We start from the raw sequence: 25,614 nt of genomic DNA, 5'->3' as shown, positions 1-25,614 counted from the left end.
CTCATTCCACAAGTGATATCGAGCGAGAATTATGTGGGAAGCTTGCCACCTTTATCAGCTGGATGCATTGACCATCGATACAAATCCTCCAGGTATCGACAACGATTTGGACAACCTCAACCTCTCATGGGCTCATCGGATGAATCAAGACAAGAATCTAAAGCTTGAGGATAAGCCTCGGGTCTGAAGCCGATTTTAAAAAGATGACTACATAAACTGATGGGTATTACGAAGCAATCAAAGAGATCTTCGTTGTTATAGAGACTGCTAGCAAGTCCCAAGATTCTTCGACAAGAGGCTGCCGAGATGGTTGTATAGATCATGAGTGATGCAAACTTGTGACAAAGCTCTCTTAAGAGTAGCCTGATTACCTCTCAAGATAAACCGGATACCGCTTAGGCAGATTGTTTCGGTCTTAGTGGCTGTATAACACTGGCAAAATTATCCAGTGGAAGGAAACCTTTAAAACAAAGTACTTCATACCGTTTGGAGCTTTAATCCTTGTTTTCCAAAAGTCTTGTGACTAATTTCTTCATGCTTTCAAACGGTTACTTCACATCATCAAGTTGCTAGACCAGAATATCCGTCAATCTCGATATGAATTTCCATAGCTCAGAGGTTAATCACGTCGAAAGTGAAGATCACTGGAAGGAATAAGTTTTCCGTACCTGATTATCTGTGTGTGGATTCGTAAAATGCCTCCTTCTGGCACATGATCCAGCTGTTGAAGGCCGGGGGAAGCTAGAAGACGATACTTACTCCAGAAAGATACTCGGTTCTGATTGGTTCCCACAAAGCGAGAATCCGGGGCAAAACACTAAACCATAAGTGGACGACGTCTAATAACTTCTGTCAGATCTGTATACAGTAGGTAAACCGTAAATAGGTCTCAGAAAATAAGATGACGAGGTCCAACGCATTACAGACATTTCTTCAACCATTAAAGGTCGATAGTGATACCCTGTATCGTTTGTCTTATCGTTTTTCAGAGACTTATCGTGATTTAGCCGCGGGGTCTTTTGATCAGTTTTTCTCCACTGCTACCACATGTCTGCCTACCGGTAGCGAAAAAGGTCGTTATTTGGCCGTCTACCTTGGATTGCATTATCTCCGAGTGGCCTTTATTGATCTGCTTGGCGAAGAGCAAGTAGGGAGACGCTCTCATGTCCGTCGAACATTGGAGAAGGCATGGCCGATCGAGGATCGCCTACGACAAGACCAAGCAAACTCACTCTTTGCCTGGATTGGAGACTGCATTGCAGAGGTCATACATGATGATCTAGAAAATTGCAAGGACGTTCCATCGGAGATCGCGATGGGAATATCGTTCTGCTTCCCAATCAAGTACTTATAACTTAACTCACTTGAACCACGAACGGGTTACTGACTCATGAATTATAGGCAGGAATCTGTTAATGAGGCCATTCTTATGCCAACAGGCAAAGGGTTTGCCCTGGGCTCTTCTATCAACCTTCGTCAAGCCCTCCTAGATGGTTATGAATGCCATACTCGGCGCGCAGACGAGGATCCAGCCGATGTGCCTATCAAGCGACAAAAGAAATACTGTCTGCCAAATTTGAAAATTGCTGTCATGACAAATGATACTATATCTACGCTAGCTTCTCTGGCATACTCGATTCGCGCTCTACCAAACGCCCGGGTCGTCATGGGTCTCATCGTCGGTGCAGGCTGCAATGCGGCTGTGCCGATGAAATTGGCCGATCTTCATGAAAGCAAAATTGGCCACATCAAAGAAAAAGAGCCAGATGCTAAGGAATCGGTTGTTTGTACGGAGTGGACGCTGCGGGGTGCTGCTGCACCACTGCAAGAACTTGGTATTAGAAGTGAATGGGATATCAAGCTGGAAGCACACTCTGCGAGGCCTGGATTTCAGCCACTGGAGTATATGGTTGGAGGTCGGTACATTGGCGAGTTGGTCCGGATAATATGTAATGATTGGTTCCACAGAGCCAAAGGAATACCACAGTCTTCGCTCCCCGTGAAATTGGTCGAGGAATACACATTGACAACAGATTTTATTTCCCTCGTCGTGGCCTCAAGTCATTCAGACGAACAACTTGCAAAAGACCTATCGGAAAAGCTCCCCGCTCCGAGCTCCAGTGATTGGAAATGGACTCCCAAATATGCTGGTTATATTCGCTTGATTGCAGCGGCCGTACAGGACCGATCTGCTGCACTGGTTGCTGCTGCAACTGTCGGGCTTCTTGCGTGCACGCGGGAGATCCAGCTTCAGGTTAGAGACAATCTAGGTTCTCCAGTAAGCGAGTTGAACCTGGATAATAAGATTCATGAGCGGATGCCATCAACCCCGAGCTGGAAGAATGGGCCAGAAGAATTGGTTGTCGCGGTCTCCGGTGGTGTTATTCAGCATTATCCGCACTACAAGGAGACTATTCAACGATATATCGACAGACTCATTATCAACGCTGGGCCTCAAGGGGATGGAAAGAGTGTCTTCCTTCGTGAGGCCAGTGATGGTGGGATTATTGGCGTGGGTGTCCTTGCAGGAACTGTGGCCGCAAATATTGAAGGTATTATTGGATCTACCATGAAGTATAATGTTGAAGCATCGGGTAAAGTCAAGGGAACTCCGCGATCAACCGAAGGTCTAATCTAAAGTTGGTAGATACGGTATAAGAAGAATTAATATATATAGACCATGGACCTTCAGTGAGTCTGCCTCCCTCGATAAAAAACGGAGTAATTTTAGTCAAAAAGTAGTTAAAAAGTATAAATGATTAGCGTGTAAGAGCTGCACTTAAGCTTTATCATACACGCAAATATCAGCAAGTGCCCCAGCTTCCTGATATTTGTTTCTTTCCGTGGTATCGATATTTTTTTGTGAAAAAGCTGACCGCTGATTACGGAGCCCGGGTTAGTTCGAAGTGGATCGAAGCGCATTCACGAAGTTGGTTCTTTTGTTGTCCCACTTGACATATATCAAGAATCATGTTTTCTCTGGAGATAGCCTTCTTACTGCTGCAAGGCCTGCCACTGTTCGGGTGTGTAACATTTGGGGGTCCAGGCGTGGATAGCCGCAATCTCGGCCTTGAGGACAGAGTTGACGAGACGGTGACGGGCAAGCATGTTCTTGCTCTCAAACTGGGGCGAAACGATAATAGCCTGGAAGGCCTGTCCACAGCCGCCTATACAAAAGAACTCCGGATGAGTATGCAGCCTTAGAGAAGAGTATTATGATATGAAACCAATTTCTTACCTGATAGATCCTCAATCTCGACATGCTGTGCCTGCAGCTGCTCAATCAGCTTGCTCTTCAGGGAATCCGCTGTGACACCTGATGTATCGGCCATGGCTGAGTTGACGGCGGCGAAGGAGCGAGCAGAGAAAGAAAATGGCGCCCGAGGAGCTATAGAAGGGCGGAGGAGATAGCGACAGCCTCTGCTCAGTGTGATCAAAGAGGACGTGCGGGAGAACATCAAGCACGATCGAAGACAAGTATGAAGCTTGAATGATAGAAGAAAAGGCGATTTCGGGAAATGCGATTAGTGATTACAAATTTGGCGATTGTGGCTAGTGATGGCACGTGCGGTGGCTCTATCGTCATCCCGCTACCTTCCTATTTAGTTACAACTTTCTTCTTTCGTTTAACAAATGAATCCATTGCTTGCAACTATACGTCGTTACTCTGCAATGTCATCAACTACTCCTCCATGCTCACCCTTCACCAAGGCTGTGGTGAGCTCTATGAGAAAGCTGTGTGTCAAAGCTCCTCCCACAATTCCATGGAGCCTTTGGTTAACCTATGCGCAGATATCCAGAGTCATTGGCTGATAAGAGCTTTGATAATACTGGATGTGAGTCAATTTGATTATTTAAAGCAGTAGCAAAGGATAATGGGAACTAGTAGTATTAATTGCCGCTATTTAGTGCTTCTCGAGGCTCCCTTTGAGCCATCTCGCCGTCAGAAGAATTCGGTGCTATTGGCCATTGATCTAACTACTGCGGTTGCAGATGAGGCAATCAGCAATAAAAACTCAGTTGTTGTTGCTTATCGTAAGAGTCCTCGTCATTTTTATACACATGGGCATAAGCCACATGTTGCCAACCGTGAAACATCTAATCTGACTACTGTATAGACCCAATCATCTTCCGAGGCCTCAAGTCTCTCACGCTTGATGACTCCCAGCAAAGATCTCTTCTGCGACTGGCGCAACATGGAATTAGTGTCTACTCACCTCACACAGCTGTTGACACTGTTCCTGGTGGCATGGCAGATTGGCTCTGCGATGTGGTGACGAACACATTCCTAACAGCTGATTCAAAGCCAGCAATCAAAGATTGTGCTTCAGCTTTGTACTCTGCACCTATCTTTCCCCAGCCTGAGCTTGTTCCACTCCGTTCAGCAAAATCTGACCACCAAATACCCCATACCCGAAGCACAATTCACCCTTCACCCTCGGCCACCATCCCGGAAGGCTTTGAGTCTGCTGGTGCTGGTCGTCTCGTTACTTTTACTGAGGCGCAGCTTCTTACTAGCCTGATCGACCACATTGGCCGTGGCGTTGGATTTCCAGCTGGCATTCCTATCGCTATCCCACAGCTAAAGTCTATTGATGACATTCAAATCCGGACAGTAGGCATGTGTCCCGGCTCTGGCTCGGGTGTGCTCCTTCGCGGAGGAGAAATTCCTGATCTCCTCTTCACCGGAGAAATGAGTCACCACGAAGCTCTCGCAGCCACGGAGCGGGGATCTGTTGTCATTTCCCTTTCACACTCCAACTCTGAGCGTGGATATTTGCGTGGTGTTATGCAGAACAAACTGCTTCATGAACTAGCTCAGCAGTGGGAGACTGATCGGAAGACCGCTTCTTCCTCTGAAGAAATATATGATGATGCCACTGTTGACGTGTCTGTCAGTAAGACTGATCGTGATCCATATGGAATCATGGTCTGGCGTGGTTGAGCCATGGTAAGGTCTTCAAGCAGAAAAGTTTCTAACTCTTGGAATCTGAAATCTATCCCAGAACTCTTCACCTAAATCTCCCACACTCACCCTTTGTGTCATTGTTTTAGGCCGTGTTACAATATGGTTTCAACGCAGCCAGTAGTCACGTAGTCTAGGCAGATGGCCAACTGGAACCCACAATTAGGATCAGCGTTGGCTAGATAATATTACATCTACCTTGACAGCGTTAAAACTGAATGTGTCACTGTTAATGGCTTCCTTACTGAAACCTCCTGCTCCCCAACTCTTGGGGGCACTTGCAGTCTTCATGTCCCAGACGGACGGTGCATTTTATAAAGCCACAAATCCCAAATCTGGGAGAAGAGACTTTGTAGCCATGGTCAAAAAATCCACCGGAGAGAAGTCTAGCTATCAGGACGAAGGGGGAGCACGAATGTTCTGGAACATGGTCACTCAATGTGAGGCTGCGTGTTGAGGGATTGGCACATTGGCAAGAAAACATATAGGCTTGGTGTTGCCAACTTCGTATACCCGTGGACCTAGGCTTGCACAAAACTGGAAGTCTTTTTAAGAAAAAGAGCCTAAAGATTTTGAAAGTGCCTTACAATCCAGATATGGAGTAGCGCGGCAATTCCTATAAATCTGCATCTTGGTCATCCAGGAATCAATACTTGATACACTTCAAAAATCTAGTCCGTTGCATCTCGTCAACTTTCAACTTCAGGAACTTGGTTGGAACATTGAAAGTTCAAGCAACAAGCTCGAGAACATACAAGTTGCACATGGGCACTGACTAAACATTTCTTATAGACTTTGAGAGTAGGCATTTCAATCAAAGAAGCTCTACATTGACACTTACAGTTGAGGTAATCTTCAGATTTAATAGATCTTCCCATCTGTTTCGACTACAACATCTAAGAGAGGAGGAATATTGAAAATCTTGGTAAAATAAAAGGATATCCTGACGAAATAGACATATGAGAAATTGAGTGAAAGGGGACGGGAAAGGGATATGGAAAGGCATAGAATTTGGATTGGAGAGGAAGAAGAGAATTGATAATCCCATAATCTGGAGTTTGGCTTCGCAATGCAAATGCTCTATGTCCAGCGGGGTACAGGAAATGGGTGCGGGTAAAAAGAAACGAAGCCAGACTGTTTAAGGAAGTCAGGGCAGAAACTCGAGAAGAAAGAATAATAAAAAATAAAGAGGGGGAAAAGCCCCCAAACAGGCAAGTGGTATCCGCGATCCCAGGTTCATGAGGGGTCCCAGCAGCAAAAGTCGACGAGAGAAAGAATTAAGAAATTGGTCCACGTAGGGCATAAATCTGATTACAGATCGATCAAGCTGCTTCCATGCTGCGACTGCTGTTGACCACCCCATGGGTTGTTGTTGGGCTGTTGCTGTTGCATGAAGCCTGTCTGCTGGGGAACGCCGGTATGTTGCTGGCCGAAGAAGGGGTTGCTGCCCGTTTGGTTGGCGTGTAGGCTGTTCAGACCCTGACCAGCGGAGTTGACAAAGGTGCCAGGTGTGGTGTGTTGAGCTGGAATACGTAGATCTCCGGTATTGCCGAAGGTGTCCAGACCCTCGCCTGTTGACAAAAGGGCGTTCAGGCGAGCATGATGAGGGTCTAATGACTGATGAGGAGGAGTGCTCTTCGGGGGCTGGGGGACTTGAAAATTGGCAATCGGATTTGGGTGGGTTGGTTGGCTGAGTGGCCTGCTTGGTTGAGCGAATGGGGAGTTGTTCATCTGACTGTATTGGTTGTTAAACTGGTTGGTGATGCGGTCCTCCGCTAGGGTGTTGAGTGATGGTGGGCCCGTCGAGTGAATCGGTTGGTTGAACTGGGATTGAGTACGTTGGGCAAAGGGATTGTTGGAGCCTGTGATCATAGGCTTGATAGGCTCCGCCGGCTGGTTTGCAGCCCATGGATTGTTGCTTCCCGCTGAAAGGTAATTCTCCTGGGACTGCTGCTGCTGAGGCTGTTGCGAGAAAGAATCCGTAGCCGCACCGCCGTACGGGTTGTTTCCTTGGAATGCAGTGTGCTGAGGTTGCAGAGCGGTGGCCTGTGGCTGCAAGAAGTTGTTCTGTCCGTAGGGATTCTGATCAAATGCAGAAGACTGGCCGTAGCCAGTTGCGTAAGGGTTGACGCCCGTGGGTTGGTTCTGGAATCCAGTTGGCTGGGCATATTGGTTGTTTAGAAATCCTGTAGTCAGCGGTTGCTGGGCATTAATTGGGTTTCCAAACCAGTCCACAGCGCCTTGCTGCTGGTAGCCTTGGTTGAAACCGGTGGGCTGAACCTGAGCAGGAGTGGTGTCATCAAAGAGCGCATGGGCATTGCTCTCCTCCAGCTCACGTTTGCGGAGCTCTTCTTCCTCTTTGCTCAACCGGATAGCCTTGGCCAAGTCCTCGTCATCAACAGGTGCGGAATTCTTTGCCCGTCGCTTACGCTCCTCCTCGGCCTCGTATTTGCTGGCTTCAATAGCCAGTCGATACTCTGTGTCGTCCTCGTCATCACCCTGGCGTCTTCGTCGCTCCCGGCGCGGTGGTTCATGTCCACCACCATAACCGTCATCAAGACCGCTGACACGGGTTTTCCAAAGCTTGCGATCAGATCGTTCACTGCGCAGGCGATCTTCGTCAAGAATCAACGAGGTAAGTTCCTTTGCGGCCACACGAACTAAAAATAGGTTAGCGAAAATGGGCCTTCTCGCATCTCCAATAGATTAAAATGGATCGTACCATTTTGCCCCACATCTCGGCTCTCCTCATCGATGTATTGAAACTCGCGCAGAGTCTTAATAATGTAGACGTTTTTCCGAGCCCAGGTAACCACCAATTCCGATCCTTCATGTAGGCAGTAATCGAGGACCTTCAAAGACTTGAGAACATGGCGCCAATTCTTGCCCTTATCGTTGAGACGCTTGTCAATCATATCCATGATCTCGTAGAACTCATTTGGGCTATTTGCAGATTACATTAAACTGGAACCTCGCAAACATAACTAACAACGGTCTCCTTACCTTCCAAATGTCATGGCCGCAATCTCGGACATGTCGGTACCCGTGGGGCCCCAGGGATCATTACTCGTAGCTAAAATCACAAGGAATAATCAGCATGCATGCGTCAATGAGAGGATGCACGATGATTCAACCACATGGCTAGTGGCCAACAAAGCAAGGAGGTCGCAGCAGAACCAACAGAAGTGGAAGTATTGCCACGATCGCCTCACACTGCATAAAGAAAACAGCACGTACCATTTCGAACTTTCACCTGCACCGAGGAATACCCCTTTGTAACGTTTTTTACACTGCGCACGACCTTGGACATGGTGCCAGTATTAATGCGATGGTCGCAGATTAGGTAGAGAAAAGGAAGGCACGTGGAAGGAGATCAAATGGATCGCGGTTCTAGCCAGGAGTGGCCTAGGTTGCCAAGCTCCGTCAATGCTGGCCTCAGGTGTACCGGGAGATTGCACTGGTTGAATACTCTCGGATATATCGACCGGTTCGGAAGGAAGAGACAAGATTTACAGGAAAAAGACTGTCAAGTGAAAGAATTGAAGGAAGAGAATAAAGGGAATGAAGAAGTTGGAGAGATGAGAGGGGGAAGAGTGGCTAGAATGGGGGCAGAGTCTTGGCAATGACGAAGCGGGAGAGAAGACGAGACACACTCCGCAGATTGATTATGCACTTCTTACCTAGCCAAATTGAGGGATGTCAGTCAAAATTCAATATCCTCTTTTATTGATCTTTATTTCAATTTAACTTTGAAAAACAAAATAAAAATATCGACTATTATGAGTGCCGGTGTTCCGGTTCCGTCAGCCGTTTAAGGAGGTCTCCATCTAACTATATGCGGACTCGAGATGAACCACATTTTCAATATTCGTCGAGTCTTGACCAGGTCGTGACTATAGATTTGCTATATACTATATACAATTTCAAGGGAAGCGTTCTACGTATGTATGTACAATTTAGTTTGCTTAGTCGCGACGTTTTGATGATTGTGGCTGCCAATTATAATTTTTATCGTGCTCATGTACGAGCAATGGCGCAGTTGAGAATTTCTCGTGGGATTTCTAGATGGATCGAGTGCTCGGATCTAGTTTGGGGTTGATTGCAATACAAACTTGCTGCAAATAGCTCTAGCTAAGGACATTTTCGGCAGTTGAGACTGGTTCAATTAGTTAGGAGTCATGAATATATCCTGAGTGTATCCAAATACTTACCATTGACACCGGTGTTGTCGGGCTCAACAAATGCCTCTTTGACCTTGCCATCCTCCACCAGCAAAGCATAACGCTTGCTGCGTCGGTTGCCAAAAATTGCGACACTGTCAAACCCGAGGTCAAGAGCCTCAGTGAACTCGCCGGTCGGGTCACCCAGGAAGCGGATCTATTTTTTTTGAAAAAGATAACGGTTAGTCAAGAAACTAGTGGCTGGGAGCAATAACATACGCCACTCTTGCCGCTCTTGTCGAGGGATTCGGCCCAAGCCTTGGTCCTATCATGACAGATTAACATCTTTATCAATTTCATACTCCGGCTGTCGTTGAAAGCTTACACGAAAGGATCGTTGACGGAAATAACGAAGGCCTGGCCAGCTTCCTTGAGCTTGGGGTGGTTGATGAAGCCGGGGACATGGGTGCTGGAGCAGGCAGGGCCTTAGATAGAGTCAGGAATGCAACTCATTTATTTTCATCGAATATTACACGTACTGAAGGCAGCTGGAGTACCAATAATAACCGCTTTGCCCTTGATCTCCTTGGCGAGGTTGACCTTGTTGCCGGGTGAGTTTTCCACCAGGACGTTCAGGTTGGGAATAGCATCGCCCTTCTGAACAAATGCGGGCCGAGAACTGTGGAAGAGAGCAATCTGGGCCCTCGGAGATTTTGTGACAATGCGGCGTGTAGCAAACATGATGGATGGATGATAATTTGGTGAAGGATGGAATTGATGGGAAAAGAGGTTTATTTCGGGATGTCGTCATCACTCCCTTATCTAGCTCAACATCATCCTAATTTCCATTGCAGCATAAATTCAAAGGTTGGGTAAAAATTGATTTATTCGAAGCTCAAATGCATGCATATTGCAATATAGTCTCACCTACATATGGACTTACCTTAGAATTATATCATTAAGCTTCACTGCCTGTTATGGTAGGTTGAATTCCATCCAAATCACCGGGAAATTCTTTGTCAAATACTTCGTCTACCATTTGAATAACCTGAAAATTGGAAAATTTGAACAAGAATGTGTCTGAAAACATATCATTCAATTCTAATTCTAGGTGATTTGCCTACCAAAAAGTTCAATAGTGAAGACTATGGCCTCGACTTTCAATTGCAAGCTTCGTTGATCTTTGGAAATAAAAGGCAGTTTAGCGGCTTCTGGCGACGGGACACCTACAATGGAGTCTGATAAAAATTCGCACGGAGTACTTCGGTTCTACACCGTCATTTTATACCGCCTTTCTCTTTAATTAGTAAACAACGCGTGAGCGTGTTATTGTAGAACTAGCTATACCTACTCCCTATTCTTCTTATTTTTATCATATATTATCTATGATTCTATATATGATTCTTTTGTGATTCTATCCTATGGCCCGCCAGCATCTGTCCCCTGAGACACGCTCTCGAATTTGTGAGCTAAAACGTACGAATGGATGGGGTGCAAGACGCATCAAAAAGCTTGCCTTTCCTGATATTCCTATCTCTACTATTCATAGTACGCTTCGAATGGAGGATAAGCGTGTTGAAAATCATCGAGTTATTGGCTCTGGGCGCCCTTTCAAGCTTAACGACGCTGATAAAAAACGTCTATATGAGGCTGTGGAGCAGAGCCCAGATATTATGATTAAAGAGCTTCTTGCTCTTGTTGATAATAAGATTGGACGTGATGCGCTATGGCGTCTGATGCAGGTACGCAATCTTCGGAAGTGGAGGAAAAAAAGCCAATATCTAAAGCCTGAACATGCTGAAAAGCGACTCCAATGGGCGCGTGAATATGAACACTTTACTCCTGATGATTGGCGTCGTGTCTTTTGGTCTGATGAATCTACAGTTGAAAGGGGTATTGGGGCACGTCCAGAGTGGTCTTTTATCTCTCCGAAACATCAATTAGACCGATATGAAGACGAGAATGGTGAAGAAACAAGCCAGATTCAACCAATTCCTGCTACTGGGACCCAGGTCAAACAGATGTTTTGGGCAGCCTTTTCAGGCTCTCTACGACGAACACCTCTTATCGCCTTAACTGGGGACCCTTTGTCTGCCCGTCAGGGTATTTCCTCGCGTACAATCGACACCGTTCTTCGTCGCTATCTCCCTACTTTGATGTATGGTAGATGATGCCATTTTTCAACAAGATAATGCACCTGTTCATAATGCACGTCTAGTTGCTGCTACCCTACAAGAGCTTGGCTTTATAGTCATGAAATGGCCACCCTATTCGCCTGATCTTAACCCGATTGAGAACCTCTGGGCGCTATTAAAAGCTGAAATCCTACGTCTTCGACCTGATCTTCTACACCTCTCAAATAACGAATCTACACGTCAGTTACTGATCGAGACGGCAAAGCTAGCTTGGGAGAATATTAGCTTTGATATACTAGAGAAGTTAGCTATCACTATGCCGCATAGAGTAGAGCAGGTTATTAGGAACCACGGCTGGTATACAAAGTACTAGAATTGAGAGGTTTCTGCCAGACAGAAATTGGCTTGGCAAAAGTGGGGCTTGTACTCCGTGCGAATTTTTATCAGACAGCACTGTACGTACCGTTTTTTCCATGCCAGTTCTTGGCGTTCTTCTTCCGTATTAGTGCTCACCCCTTCGCTGCTTTTGCTCACTGAGTAGAACTGAGCACGTGCCTGAACATTACATAAGCTCCCTAATCTGCTCAAAAAGTGGATAATGGGCACCAAGATCCATATGGCGGGCATCAGCCCGTTACATAGACTTAGTTAACTACAAGTTGCATTACTAAGCTGACATCTTAGCCCCCTATTTTCAAATACTCCTATCTCGAGACCTTTATACTTGTTCTTCGGATATTTCCAATTCAAGAACCCATCTGTCAGCGCTAGATCCAATATCAGAAGTATAAAACTGCGAATATGACGATATCTGCAATGAACAAAGTCCTGGATACTCCAGAAGTTTTGGAGATGATCCTGGGCCGGCTTGATATGCGCACGCTTCTTGTATCAGCCCAACGAGTCTGTCGCAATTGGATGAACCTGATCAGAGCTTCACCGTCTCTTCAGATGGTGCTTTTCTTTACTTCAATCAATGGCTCTGAATGGGGCAAAGAAAAGATACCGAATCCTCTATTAGCGTGGGCTTTTCCTTCTATTTTTCCCGGCGATGACAATTTTAGTTTTGCCAACCTGATCATGACCAAAGATGACTCAAGCATGGCCAGATTCATACGAAAGGATGCAAGCTGGCGCAAGATGCTAGTTCAACAGCCTCCCATTTCAGAGGTTGGACTTTTCCATATACAACACACAATGGGTGGCGATTACGACGCCAGCTCTAATATCTCGGTCAGTTCAAAGCCTCTAGCCCAATTTGCCCTCTGACATTTATAGGATTCAGGCGGATGGATCTGGCTATATTAGAATGGAGAGACTCTTTGAGATTTTACTCCTTAGTAAGCTTGTCAGTGTCCATTTCACAAAATTCAGTAGGGCACGAGTCTATTGGTCTACTGAGGAGCCCATCTCGTTTATGGAATCTGTGGATGATACCAACCGAGAGTTCCATCGGATGTTGAACAAGTTTAGTTTGGTTGTTTATACACACGATGTGACGCAGTGCTCAGGGGGCTGGGGACCGCCAAGTCAAAATGAAGGCATCATGAAGAAGATCATCGCAGCATATAAAGAACATTGTTTAGATGTTGATATGAAGAGCAATGAGATTGGAGAATCTAGTGTGGGCGGCGAGCTGGTTAGACGCAATCAAGACAGGAATGATCAGCGGCGTTTGCTGGAAATGATCTCTCATGCCCAGATGGCCCAATTTAACTGGCGATGAGTCAGCGGGACCCTTTTCTAAATACTCGAATCATATTGATGTTAAGGATATCTAGTTCTTTTCCAACGTTTCAAAGGTCGTTATATTGAAAACGTGTTATATGGAGGACCGTACAGTGCCCAGTACTTGACAGGTAATACCTAAATCACAATCGATCTTATCTTGGCTCGACCAATGAGCCAGCTGTCGTTACCAGTTGCCGCCGCCATGCGGATATCATAGAGTTCGTCAATAAATGCTTGCACAAAACTGCCAGGTCCACGAACATACTCCTTTGCTGCTGCATTCTCAGCTGCAATCTCGTACATAACTATACCAGACAGCACAGCAAGTAGCTTTTCAGAGCGATATGCAGCCAGGAAGCTAGCTGCAATACTTCCGACGGCGCAGCCAGTCTTTCAGACGGTTAGTTCACTTGCTCATAATAGACCGGGGGAACTTACTCCTGTCACCTCTCCCAGTAATGAGTGGCCGTTCTCAACGGAGATCACTTGGTTTCCGTCACTGAGATAATTAGTCGCTCCGGTGAGTAGCACAATGTTTTCTGAAAATTATATTAGCAAAAAGATAGTCTGTTTGGAATATGGTCGACTAACGCTCGCGTCGAGCAACATCATGGACCAATGTTGCCCTTTGCAGGCCATCTAGAGTGCTTGGTCCGTTATCAACTCCATGCTACTGTCGAATACAACATATTCAGACAGTTTCAACCTCCTGCTAACGGCCTTGATCACGGTATATTCACACTAAGTAGGTCATCATCTCAAGGGCCTCGAGATGTCCTCACCAAACTTCCCTTGAAAATTCTCTTTTAGCTACAGATGTAAGCATCAGTGACCTATACCTCCACTGCAATGGGAATTCGACTTTCTGACTTCGCCTCCCAGATCATAAGACGTCAATGACTTGGGCAGGGGGTGCTTCACAGTCTATGGCGTACAGGAACTAGAGGTGCGGCATTTTGGCCACGACTAAAGCTCACTCTCATGCCGAGCCTCGCCATGAAGCAGGGTCCCCCTTAGGAAATCGGTTGACAGATCAAAAGCGGAAGATTATAGGTGAGTTCTTTTCATCATAATAATTTCTTGGATGAATGGCATCTTTATGAGGACCACTATGTAGCCTAAGAGCTAGGCTCGTAGAAAATGCTCTAATCTTGGCGTAGGTAAACTCGCCATCCCAACTTTAAAAAATAGAACGATCAAACCCTTCAAGGAGCCTCTTATATTGTCTGGCTACCTATCAAGGTGGTTATAAATGAAATTTCCCTTAATATCTACCCAGGTAAGTAGCTCCACCATAGTAGGCGATATAAATCTTACTCTACTCAGGTTGAAACTTCACCTTGCTTCCATGCTTTCAATTTAACTTCACTTCACTTTTATCTCAAATGTATGGTGGCCTCACCGAGCTATCATTCAAATCCATGAGCATGGAAGGCCCGCTTGATGAATATATATATTAAAACCCACGCTCTTTTTCTATACCTTCCAAGGTTCTATTCTTCATGAGGTCTACCTACATCAACTCCCATCCTCAACAAATGAGCCGAGCTCGATATACCCGATGGGCTAAGACTACCCAAGACAGAGGTCTCACAATGGACTTCTCAGTCACCACATAGGCTGAATCCAAAAATCTAGCCAAAACCGTCACCTTATCTTCCAAGTTTCCAAGCCTACGATGGCTACGGCTTACCATCTAGAAAATCTTGCATTGATACTAGAGCGGGACCGTGCGGTTTTCAAGAGAGTCCTATGTGACTTGGAACCGTTTTTTCAGCTCCATGTGATGGCCTGTCAACGAGTCTTATTTGAGCCCAGCGTCACGCTTGAGGTATCAGCGAAGCCGTATTTTTCCCACCTGTGACCTATCGCATCTTGGCATCAGCGGCAGTGCCGACCATGAATATCTCTTCTTGTCTTGACTACGCTGATAATCGCTAAAAAGGATGCCCTTGCCCAATAGCGACGATAGCCGCCTTGCTCAGCAGGAAACTCAACACGACGCTGTGTCCGTTGCGCGGTGCATGAGCATTTGTCCGAGCCGGTAGTAAGATTGCCCTAATTTCACATTTCCAGCTTCCGTGGCCAGCTCCGTGGAGACGAAGTTGATTTCATCTCAATTTCGATAATTCTACATCAAATCCTCAAACTCTTCAAAATGCTACCAAATGTGGCTCAAATAATCTACAGATGGAACTTAAACATACATCACCTTGCAGGAGCCTTTATTATTTACCCAGGCACAAGTCGAAGCCGACACACTCAAAAGGAATGAGATCCTGAACGCCAAATTCACTTTTCTTGGTGGTGTTAATACACCAGGACACTCTGTCTGAACGGAAGAATGTGCGTACACTCTCAGTGGTGCATATTGTGGCGCAGGAGGTGTTTCTTGTGGCAGACGGGGTTGAGCCCAGTTGGGCAGTGGACATCGCGACGCACGCCTATGAGACTTATCGAATGAATTCCGATTGTATTGTCGATATTTCACCTTGACTCTTCAATGACAGTCCTCAAAGATTGGGGCTGGGATCTAGAAAACAAGGCTCTACTAAGCTCTGGAAGGGTCTTCCTACGAACTCATCAGATCAAGATATCTATGAAGCTAAGGACTAAGACTTTTATACTCTCAATATTAATGTAACCATCTCACAGAATCAGAATCAGAATCAGAAATAGGCCCATAATTCCTTGTATTGTACAGTAGAGGGTGATAAACTCCGATTTGTCCCAGGTGATATAAAGTAGTATCGACGAGCCCTATTTAGGATTGGCTCTAGAATGACTCTCCTATTGAACTCGTAAACCACCTATGTAGTAATTTGTTTTGACGATCATGGATGTCTACCTAGGTAGGTGTATAGTGAGCTGTCACCTTTATTATCAGACTCCACGTGTACTCCTTGATTATCTTATCTCGCAAAGAAGAGAGATAACAAATGAATATCCTCAAGATATGAGGTGGTGGTACTACCTCCAGTCTATTCCGGAGTCCGTAGTACTATGTATGATATTCTCCGACCACTCACCCTCAATATGTAGAGCACGAGCCCCAATCAGGCATCAACGCGGATGCTGCATAAGCTTCAGATGATTGAATTAGTCGCGCTGTCCGCCAATTTATTTATATAGAATATATGAATCAAAGCATTCGAGCTCAAAGCGTAGTGGATAGTGGAATGGAAAGACAAAGAGAAAGGAATTGAGAAAGAGGAAAGATAGTAGGTTCCTGAACTTGGAATGATTGTTCCTTGTGCCTTGATATGGTTCCTCGTGGATACAAACGGTTTCTTGGCAAGTATTTGAGGTATTGAAAATAGAGAACAAGAGAATAGAGGGAGGGGAAGAAGGGGAGAAAAGCTCGGACTCACTGACGATCTAGTGCATAGATTAAAGAGGAGAGTAATGTGTATTGAGTAATGGTATTAGAAGGAGAAAATATAAAGAGATGTACAGAGTATGTACCATGCAGTACCTGCGCAGTAACTTCGGTACTTGGTTCTACCGCTTCCTTACAATACCCGTTCGGAGTCCCCAGTTCTTTTTTTTCCCTTTCGCACCCCGACACTTTTCTTTATTGCTGGCTTGAAGACTCTTGACCTTCCATGATTTAATTCACCAACTTATCCACCATTCTAGCATTTAGTCTAGTCGTTCATATCTCATCTTGTCGCCGCACCAGTCGAACGGTCGCGACCCGTCCAGGCCATGGAGGGCCAGACCTCGAATCCCGCCCCCGCTGGGAACTCCAGTGACTTTGTGAGACGATGAACTCCTCGATTGAATGATTTATTGCTAACAGATTGAAAAGGTACGCAAATTATATAAGTAAGTCATTGCGCATACTCTGATTTCGACGGGGACGACTTTCCCCCCCCCCCTCTCCCCCCCCCCTTCTCCTGTCCGACCGCCATTTACCCGAGGCTTAACCTGGTCTAACGATCCTATTAGAATGCTGGAGGACCCATCCTATGCGTCTATTGTTCGCTGGGGTGATGAGGGTGATAGCTTCGTCGTGCTAGAGGTAATGCGCCTGGCAATTCATGGTTGCACCAAGGCTTGGGCTAATGGAGTAACCTAGTGCGAGAAATTCACCAAGACGATCCTACCAAAACACTTCAAGCACAGCAATTTTGCCAGTTTTGTTCGCCAACTGAATAAGTATGATTTCCACAAAGTCCGACAAAACAACGAGGAGAGTGGCCAGTCGCCGTATGGTCAAAATGTAGGCAAATCACTGCCCCCACTTTTCGCTTCTAGAACAGTACTCACACCGATCCCCTAGGCGTGGGAATTCAAACACCCCGAGTTCAGAGCCAACAGCAAGGATTCACTCGATAATATCCGACGGAAAGCACCTGCACCCCGTAAACAGGCCCAGAGTACCGATGACTCGGCCCCAACTCAACAGATTGACTTGCTAAACCAGCAAGTCATCGCCCAACAGCAACAAATTCAACACCTCTCAGACCGTTACGCACAGCTCACAGTGGACCACCAGCTTATGCTTCAGGAACTAATGCGCGTACAAAAGACTGTTTTGAATCATGAGAATGTCATTCATCAAGTGATGAACCATTTGCTCTCGGCAGACGCGCGTCGAAGGGGTAACAAGGCAGCTGTCGCATTTCAGGGACAAAGTGGTTCGACCATGAGTCCCTCACAGGTTGGGGCTGTAGATGACGAGACATCATCCCCTCTGCAGCAGGCCTCGAAGCTGCTGAGCGGGATGAACGCCGAGATGCAGTTTAACTTGGGCAACATGGAATCTGCAAATGAGCTGTCAAACGCGGGTGCTGCTGTCCCAGTGGCGACTCCTGCCATAGATGCGACTGCTCACAATGGCGCGGTGCGCCCTGTAACTACTGTAGCTCCTCCCGCTCCAGCGATGGCCTATCCGAAAATGGGCAGTGATCTAGAGCAGGTGGTCTATCCAGTGGGCGCGACAAACGGTATCGACCCCATGTACAGCGAACATGTCAACAATGTGCCGTACCCAATGCCTACCAAGACAGAGGTGGCCGAGACTTCCGAACCCCGCCGATATCCAGACAATCGGAAGAAAGGCAATCACGTCGACCCTGGGTGGATACGTTCGCCCCAAATCCTCCTGGTTGAGGACGACGCTACTTGCAGGCAGATTGGTGGAAAGTTCCTCTATTCATTCTCTTGTGTTATTGACACTGCAGTATGTCCTGTGTCCTTTTTCTTTTTGACTTGACGAGAACGTGCTAATTCATTTGCAGTTTGATGGTTTGGAGGCTGTAAACAAAATTAGAGGTGGTTCCAAGTATGATTTGATTCTTATGGATATCATTATGCCAAGTCTGGATGGTGTGTCTGCATGCCATCTTATTCGCCAATTTGACCGAACTCCCATCATTGCCATGACTTCCAACATTCGAAGTGATGACATTCAGCTATATTTCCAACACGGTAAGCCTTGGACGGTCACTCAATACGCTTCCTTTCTAATGCCCTCTAGGAATGGATGATGTTCTCCCGAAACCGTTTACACGGTCGAGCCTTCTTGATATGCTTGAGAAGCATCTGGTGCATCTCAAGCATATACCTCAAGGCATTGAAGCTCCACCACCTGCTCCAGTGGCCATGGCCCCGCAACCATCAGCGTCCCAGTCAATCAAAGAAGACAGTTCTCCAGGTCAATCACCTGCCGGTTCCATGAACAACTGGCAATCGCCTGGTCAGTTCCAAAACATGCAAGCTGTGCCACCTAACATGCCTACTGTCCAAGGTCAATATGTCACCACAGCAACAGCACCACCAGCGGCATATGTGGTCGATCAAAATGGCGTTCAATTCCCCCCACCGGTGGTTGCAGTCCCTTCTAACGGAGCCCAAGCTCGCCCTCCACATCGACGACAAATGTCCGAGATGTCAAGTGTCACAGACAACTCAAATATGGCTAAACGACAGCGAATGTATGCTCAGCCCCAACCAATGATGGCCGTACAAGCGGGACGGCCTGTTTAACTCATTTTTCTTTTCTTTCTCCCTCATTCACCCTCTCCCCACCTGTCTATCACCTTACGATTCCCAATGTCTATAATGAGGTTTTCCAAATCGTACATTGTTGCTCTTTTTCGAATGTTTCGTTACCTTGGTCGCGATTTTCACCCCTTCATAACTGGTCATGGCGTTTTTTGCAGGCTCTTTTGTTTGGGCGGTAAATTCTTGCTGCAGTTGTGCGTCAGGCTGGACTTTCAGCTGATTTGATATATACTATCTACTCGTTGAATTCCTGGTATTTGGAGCTTGTCTGGTCAGGTATATATTAACACAAACCCCCTTTTTCATATTAAAATTATTCGCGTCCTGGGGACCAAATTGGAAGTTGGAAATTGAAAAAAAGGAAAACATGGCCAGGAGTCAGTCAACCTTTTGGGAGGATTATAGAAGCCAAGGAGATGCGAAATGCTTATATGTGTACGGAGCAATCATAACATCTTAAAAATTTACTGGTCCATTACTTTCAATATAAATCAATCTAAATTTAAGCTCTCGAAGCACGAAGCACGAACCATGAATCACATAGAGTACCCCACCGAACGAAAACGGTAGCTTAACAGCATCCCTGCGTCAGCCCTACCACAATTTGCACGAACCGAACCGCAAAAGCAAGGACTCGAGTTCTAGACCAGATTCTATATTCAAAAGTCCAGGGCCCAGACCCGCGGGGATTTCTATGCACTTTCTCTTTGCTTATAGTGGGTCCCTTTCCTTTTCCAATTGTTTCAGGAGACAAGCCTACTGGTTACAGGGCTTTTTGCTAGTAACCTACTTAATCAGCAAGGATTGAAGAATGCGCTTGTCAGCGTATTCCGTATTGGAAATCTGCGTGTGAATACTGTGGAGTATCAATTCTTACAACTGCATAACATGTGTACGGGGTATCCATATACTGCGTATATGATAGATCACCTATCTTTAGCTATCTATTTTAATACATCTCGTACTGTTGATCATGATGACTTAAGACCCAGCCTTGTCACGAACTTGCATAATACATGATACACGTTCCCAAAGGGCCCTAGCTGATAAAGTTATGGGTCCTCGAATTTCAGGCACGCAAAGTTCACGCCAAACCATTTTAGGTGAAGTACTTATGTGTGGCTTATACAGTGGCTGACTCAACCAGCCACAGTCACGTTACTGAGTGCAAACAAAACAAACAATGGGAGTCACCGAGGCTTGGCGGGGTTTTTTGTGCCTTCGATGTTTCTTCGATAACGATTTGGAGCATCACAGCCTTGGATCAGTACAATTCTCCTTTGTATCTTCAGTTTTCTCCAGATATCTAGGTAAGACAGCGTCATCCTTGGATATCGCCATGTGCTACTCTGCGCAACCGATATACCCAATTTTGTGAGATTATCCACTAACATAATTATCATTTATCTATAGCTATGGCTCCCAAACAAAAGGGAGGCGCTAAGCCCAAGGGGAATACCCAAGAGGAGGTTGAAGAGACCCTACAAGCTGTGGTCCTTGCAGATACTTTCGAGACGAGATTCGAGCCGTTCACAAATGAAGTGCCTAGGGTATGACTAGACAGAGGCATTCAGGTTGAGATGATCAGAGTTCTGATTGAGTCGCATAGTGTCTGTTGCCTTTGGCCAATACTCCTATCATTGAATATACCCTGGAGTTTTTGGCAAACTCAGGCGTGGAGGACGTGTATGTGTATGCCGGAGCCCACTCGGATCAACTCGAGAAATACATCAAGTAAGCTCTTCACCCACGCAACATTCAGAGGAAATGGCTAATGAGACAATCATAGCGCTTCAAAATGGCGAGCCCCATCCTCGCCCTTCAAGCAATTCACCTTCCTCAAATCCACCTCCACCTCCGTTGGCGATGTTATGCGCGATCTGGACGGCAAGCATCTGATCACCGGTGATTTCATCGTTGTTAGCGGTGATGTGATTTGCAACCTACCCATCGAGAGCGCATTGGCTGCGCATCGCACCCGCCGTGCCGTGGACAAGAACGCGATTATGACAATGGTTTTGCGACAGGCCGGTCGGAACCACCGTACCAAATCCTCCTCCATCTCACCCGTATTCGTGATCGATCCCACCAAAGATCGCTGCGTCCACTATGAAGAGATTGACTACCACTCAGAGGAGCAACCGGCTCGGCTGAATATCGATGCCGAGATCATTTTGACCCACCCCGAACTGGATATTCGTCAGGATTTGATCGACTGCAGTATTGATATCTGTACGCCAGACGTGTTGGGCCTATGGTCTGACAGTTTTGATTACATGTCACCGCGGAAACACTACCTTTTCGGTGTTCTTAAGGATTACGAACTTAACGGTAAAACAATTCACACACATATTATCAAAGACGGTTACGCTGCACGAGTACGCAATCTAAAAGCCTACGACGCTATTACAAAGGACATTCTCTCTCGATGGACCTACCCATTGACCCCGGACACAAACTTGCTTCCAGGCCATACCTACCAACTTCGCAAGAACAATCTATACCAGGAGAAAGGTGTGACTCTTGCCCGGTCCTGTCTAATTGGTCGCCGTACCGTCATCGGCAAAGGCACTAGCATCGGTGACCGCACAACAGTCCGCAACATTGTTCTGGGACGTGACTGCAAGATAGGCCGGAACGTCAAGCTAGATGGAGCATACATCTGGAACGGCGTCACTATTGGCGATGGCAGCGACGTACGCGGGGCTATCATCGCCGATGGCGTTGTGATTGGCAAGAACTGTACAATTGCCTCAGGAGCTCTTCTATCATACGGTGTGAAAATTGCCGATGGCACAACCATTGAGGCCGGGAAGCGTATCTCCAAATCTCGGAGCGATGGAAGTGCGGCCACAAACGATCCTGATGTCGTTGGCAAGGGTGGCGAGGGCTATGAGTTTATCTCAGGGGTCGATGATTCCGACGAAGAGGATGATGCCAGTGTTGCCTCATCCGGACTGGTATACCGTATGCCAGGACTTTCTCTCTCCTCGGCTTCCATCTCGACATTATCATCCGACGTATCCGACGGCAGCTGGCCCCGCTCAGCTAGAAGCAGCTTCTCCGACGACGAGAAGGATAATTTCCACCACGACGCATCAGTCAGTGTCTTCGACAGTCTACGAGACGGCGTTTCGGCCGATGTGGTGCAATTGGAGCTAGTGTCTCTACGTATGACAACAAATGCGTCAGACATCCAAGTACGACGAGCAATCGTGTCCTCCTTCATGAAACACATCCAGCAACTGATAGAGGGCGGCAAGAGTGCCAGCGAGGCAGTGCACGATGTTTTCTCCAAGTACCGTGAAGTCGTAGACCGCACGCTGTTCGACAGAAACAAGGACCAGAAGAAGGATCAAGTCGACTTCCTGCTCCAGATGCAACAGGATCTCGTTCACCGCAGCAAGGGAGAGACAGTCTTGCTATTCACTGCGAAAGAGCTATATGAGTTGGAACTTGTTGACGAGGAGGCGTATGAGCAGTGGTGGAATGATGAGCGGTCGAGCTGTACCGAGGAAATGAGAACGGTACGATCAAAGGCGGAGCAGTTTGTCGAATGGCTGGCAAATGCTGAAGAGAGCTCTTCTGAAGAGGAAGATGATGAAGAGGAAGATGATGACGAGGATGATGATGAAGAGGAAGAAAGTGACGACGAGTAGATGTTTACACCCATATCACAAGCCATAATTCAAAAAGTTCTCTGTATCATTTTCTTGATAGAATCAAGAGTAAATAAACGCTTAAAGCTGTGACAACTTGGACCCATATTTGTTGACATATTGGGACTAGCGCATATGAGCTAGCTACTATGTGATAACCTCGTAGTTTCTCACTTCAAATCTTGCTCTTGGTCTTTGAATTAGATACAATAGGTTAGCGAGTCAACTATATCTACCGATACTACACCTCTACTTTGCCTCCATCCCCTGCAGAGCTTTTTATCACTACACCCCTAGGGAGTCTCGGGATATGGAAAATTACTGAGAAGCTTGACAAGAAACGACAATATCCAAGATGATATATCTTACTGTTGGAATATGGAAAAAGCAGTCATGTGATCAAATTGTTACTTTATAATAGATAGCAAACTAAGAATGAAAACCAGACTTTACAACCACTTCAAGAGGACACAAAGATATCATAGGGGCGTAAAGCGTTACCTGTGATAGGTGTCAGAAGTGGGCGTTAGCCTCATCACCTTTATCGAATAGCTATTCCACACTTGGTACAGGTGTACCGACACCAAACTGCTGAAAAGTTGGCACCCAGAGGAAATGTGCCCATGTGGTGAGCTTGTATATGAGGATGAAGTTCATGTCTAAATTAGAATTAAAAAATGAGCAAGAATGAAAAGAAGCGCACTCTCGGGATCGAACGCATAATATCGTGTATATATTAAACCGGAAATTACCTCATAATACACTAATTAAGGCCGTTTAGTAAAAAAAAGTTGGTAGCGTCTCTTTGATTGAGCGTGTCATCCTTCGTGCAGGGGCCATGCTAATCTTCTCTGTTTTTCTCATCTGACCGGGTGTCTCTAAAGACATAAGTTGAGTCAAAATTGGGGATTATATATACCCCTTTTAAGTTCTGCCGCTGGATGCCGCTCTGTATTGACATCTCGTTCTCTGAAGTGTCAGACCTCGGGAGCTAAGCATATCGAAGATCGATATGAATCTGTGAGAATAACAACTCTTTATGTCTCTGTCCACTTTTATTTATATCAGCTGGTACTACCATCTGTCTTTAAGTTAGTGCTTCTCGGTTGATCAAAAGTTATCAGCAGTGCATTTATCATCTATTGTTCATTTCGCTCACTGCAGCCAGTACGATGGCAAATAACTACTAACTCTGATGCACAAGAACTCTAGCAACTATGTAAGCCGTGTCTACAAGCACCGAAAACTACATGTACAGCAGTCTTGCTACGTACGTAATCTGACATTTGAGTATCTCACTTGCTTCACCATCACGTATATACCTAGGTATATTGCCGAAACGCACTTTTCAGACGTTCATACCAACTCATAAATAAGTAAATAACACTAAATAACACTGAATATTCAGGAATATCATTCTGTAAAGTAGTAGCCAACATTGTGTTGATGCCCGTTCTAAGGGCGTTACAATAACTGGGATGTCCCGTCTTCACTGAACCGTCCGTCTTAGACGATGGAACACATTCATCTCAGACAGAAGAGCAACTTGTAGGATAAATAGCTAGTCTTAACCATGAATGAAAGATCAGATTTTACAACCACTTCAGAGACAAGATATTATAGGGGTGTAAAGCGTTTCCTGTAATAGGTGTTAGAAGTGGGCGTTAGCCTCTCTTCAACCGGTGTACCGACAATACAAATGCGGCGATGATCGACTGCCTGTAGCATAGATGGATTGTGCCGGCAAAATCATGGGTGTTTGAAGTTATATATAGTCTCGAGGTCGAAGAGGTAGAAATTGCAAGTAATGTGTAGGCAGAGGTCAATGCAAGGTAAATTTAGAAAAAATCCACCACTTTCGTTCCAACCAACCACTAAGAGAGCCACCTTCGTGCCCTCTTTCGAAGATCCAGAGAGAGACATGTTCCTAAGACAGGAGAGTTGGCAGAGACGGGATATCACTGTTGTAAATGCATACTGTTCAAGGTTGTCGTTTGCGATGCACTCTGAACAGGGATTTCGTGATGTAGTCTAAACCGGGATAACATTAATTCTTCCTTCATTCTCATATTTGGAAGGGTCATGAGTGGCTAAATATCAAGCTTTGCATGATCGACACCCATCTCATCACTCAAAGCATCTCCAGTTATTACTAGGACTTCCCCAGTATCCATGGAATCCATGTGGCATCCGCCGTTCTTAGGTCAAACCATCGTTCAGGGGGTTGGCGGCACATCTAGTGAAATGACTCTCTGTCTTACCAATGATAGCAGTAGTTGGCGGAGCAGTAGTGTATCTGGTGGACATATTATTGCTTAATAGAATGTACCTAACAAACAATAAGATCTATTATCAGGAAGATGTTTTACAGTTTGCGAACTTGGAAGTAATCAAGTCCAGATATCGATACAGGAGAATTGCGAGAGCCCTGGAGAAGGAAGTTTGAAAAATGAAGAGAGAATAATCTAAGGCTAGGTAAGTAGCTATGAACATCTACCTAGGGACAAAGCTTAATTCACACCTGGGCAGGCATGTTATTATATAGAGGCCATCACTAAGTAGCCTTGGAATGTATAGTAAACCGCGATCATAATGACCTCGGGATCTAACTGTAGCTTGAAATATCCTATTTATTCCCGAGGTCCGTCAGTCCAAACACTCTCAGCTTAAATGAAGGACGACAGCAAGATAAAACACTTAGCATTGGTATTTGAACCTTGGATTTTGGAAGGTAATCAAAATTGCAGTCGGGAAATATAAAGACCACCAAGGAAACTAATTAGTAATCAGCCAGATTATCAATCTAAAAGGGCCACAGGGAGCAATAGAGTCATGAAAAACCTCAACTGGTATAAAAGTCACTCATCTCGAGACTTGGGGTTTCAGGGTTTCTGAATCTCTAGGTGCATATTCCTCATTGTGTAAACTAGTGGGCCATGGACCTGGGCCAG

General features: G+C 45.9%; 12 protein-coding genes across 12 annotated transcripts; 7 read left to right on the top strand and 5 right to left on the bottom strand.

Moving 5' to 3' along the window:
* Window positions 1-31: 31 nt before the first annotated feature.
* N7495_003591 (uncharacterized protein) lies at window positions 32-318 on the top strand (the record flags this gene model as incomplete). The annotated part of the gene is made up of 2 exons (XM_057206242.1): window positions 32-181; window positions 262-318. The coding sequence occupies 2 exons, from the start codon at window positions 32-34 to the stop codon at window positions 316-318; spliced, it is 207 nt and encodes a 68-aa protein (XP_057063922.1).
* Window positions 319-901: 583 nt separating this feature from the next.
* Window positions 902-2,638, top strand: N7495_003590 (hexokinase family protein; the record flags this gene model as incomplete). The annotated part of the gene is made up of 2 exons (XM_057206241.1): window positions 902-1,344; window positions 1,402-2,638. The coding sequence occupies 2 exons, from the start codon at window positions 902-904 to the stop codon at window positions 2,636-2,638; spliced, it is 1,680 nt and encodes a 559-aa protein (XP_057063921.1).
* A 356-nt stretch (window positions 2,639-2,994) lies between these two features.
* N7495_003589 (uncharacterized protein) lies at window positions 2,995-3,458 on the bottom strand (the record flags this gene model as incomplete). Its single annotated transcript, XM_057206240.1, has 2 exons — window positions 2,995-3,167; window positions 3,239-3,458. The coding sequence occupies 2 exons, from the start codon at window positions 3,456-3,458 to the stop codon at window positions 2,995-2,997; spliced, it is 393 nt and encodes a 130-aa protein (XP_057063920.1).
* Window positions 3,459-3,633: 175 nt separating this feature from the next.
* Window positions 3,634-4,945, top strand: N7495_003588 (Nif3-like dinuclear metal center hexameric protein; the record flags this gene model as incomplete). Its single annotated transcript, XM_057206239.1, has 4 exons — window positions 3,634-3,737; window positions 3,793-3,836; window positions 3,910-4,035; window positions 4,119-4,945. The coding sequence occupies 4 exons, from the start codon at window positions 3,634-3,636 to the stop codon at window positions 4,943-4,945; spliced, it is 1,101 nt and encodes a 366-aa protein (XP_057063919.1).
* A 1,332-nt stretch (window positions 4,946-6,277) lies between these two features.
* Window positions 6,278-8,276, bottom strand: N7495_003587 (epsin; the record flags this gene model as incomplete). The annotated part of the gene is made up of 4 exons (XM_057206238.1): window positions 6,278-7,626; window positions 7,689-7,909; window positions 7,970-8,039; window positions 8,204-8,276. The coding sequence occupies 4 exons, from the start codon at window positions 8,274-8,276 to the stop codon at window positions 6,278-6,280; spliced, it is 1,713 nt and encodes a 570-aa protein (XP_057063918.1).
* An 817-nt stretch (window positions 8,277-9,093) lies between these two features.
* N7495_003586 (peroxiredoxin family protein) lies at window positions 9,094-9,867 on the bottom strand (the record flags this gene model as incomplete). The annotated part of the gene is made up of 5 exons (XM_057206237.1): window positions 9,094-9,122; window positions 9,178-9,343; window positions 9,406-9,451; window positions 9,512-9,611; window positions 9,666-9,867. 5 exons carry the CDS (start codon window positions 9,865-9,867, stop codon window positions 9,094-9,096), a joined length of 543 nt encoding a protein of 180 aa, XP_057063917.1.
* Window positions 9,868-10,547: 680 nt separating this feature from the next.
* Window positions 10,548-11,634, top strand: N7495_003585 (uncharacterized protein; the record flags this gene model as incomplete). Its single annotated transcript, XM_057206236.1, has 2 exons — window positions 10,548-11,289; window positions 11,345-11,634. The coding sequence occupies 2 exons, from the start codon at window positions 10,548-10,550 to the stop codon at window positions 11,632-11,634; spliced, it is 1,032 nt and encodes a 343-aa protein (XP_057063916.1).
* A 428-nt stretch (window positions 11,635-12,062) lies between these two features.
* N7495_003584 (F-box protein) lies at window positions 12,063-12,987 on the top strand (the record flags this gene model as incomplete). Its single annotated transcript, XM_057206235.1, is given in 2 exon segments — window positions 12,063-12,494; window positions 12,514-12,987. The coding sequence occupies 2 exon segments, from the start codon at window positions 12,063-12,065 to the stop codon at window positions 12,985-12,987; spliced, it is 906 nt and encodes a 301-aa protein (XP_057063915.1).
* Window positions 12,988-13,127: 140 nt separating this feature from the next.
* N7495_003583 (uncharacterized protein) lies at window positions 13,128-13,601 on the bottom strand (the record flags this gene model as incomplete). The annotated part of the gene is made up of 3 exons (XM_057206234.1): window positions 13,128-13,382; window positions 13,431-13,531; window positions 13,580-13,601. 3 exons carry the CDS (start codon window positions 13,599-13,601, stop codon window positions 13,128-13,130), a joined length of 378 nt encoding a protein of 125 aa, XP_057063914.1.
* Window positions 13,602-15,220: 1,619 nt separating this feature from the next.
* On the bottom strand, window positions 15,221-15,424 carry N7495_003582 (uncharacterized protein; the record flags this gene model as incomplete). The annotated part of the gene is made up of 1 exon (XM_057206233.1): window positions 15,221-15,424. The coding sequence occupies one exon, from the start codon at window positions 15,422-15,424 to the stop codon at window positions 15,221-15,223; it is 204 nt and encodes a 67-aa protein (XP_057063913.1).
* Window positions 15,425-16,700: 1,276 nt separating this feature from the next.
* On the top strand, window positions 16,701-18,986 carry skn7 (uncharacterized protein; the record flags this gene model as incomplete). Its single annotated transcript, XM_057206232.1, has 7 exons — window positions 16,701-16,751; window positions 16,804-16,820; window positions 16,944-17,016; window positions 17,074-17,217; window positions 17,278-18,180; window positions 18,239-18,428; window positions 18,478-18,986. The coding sequence occupies 7 exons, from the start codon at window positions 16,701-16,703 to the stop codon at window positions 18,984-18,986; spliced, it is 1,887 nt and encodes a 628-aa protein (XP_057063912.1).
* A 1,433-nt stretch (window positions 18,987-20,419) lies between these two features.
* N7495_003580 (translation initiation factor eIF2B catalytic subunit epsilon) lies at window positions 20,420-22,663 on the top strand (the record flags this gene model as incomplete). The annotated part of the gene is made up of 3 exons (XM_057206231.1): window positions 20,420-20,554; window positions 20,614-20,738; window positions 20,794-22,663. The coding sequence occupies 3 exons, from the start codon at window positions 20,420-20,422 to the stop codon at window positions 22,661-22,663; spliced, it is 2,130 nt and encodes a 709-aa protein (XP_057063911.1).
* Window positions 22,664-25,614: the final 2,951 nt, after the last annotated feature.

The sequence above is a fragment of the Penicillium taxi genome (assembly GCF_028828555.1).
Source record: "Penicillium taxi strain IBT 34144 chromosome Unknown utg000003l_segment0_segment0, whole genome shotgun sequence".
NCBI lineage: Eukaryota > Fungi > Ascomycota > Eurotiomycetes > Eurotiales > Aspergillaceae > Penicillium > Penicillium taxi.
This window is presented reverse-complemented; position numbering and strand designations above follow the sequence as displayed.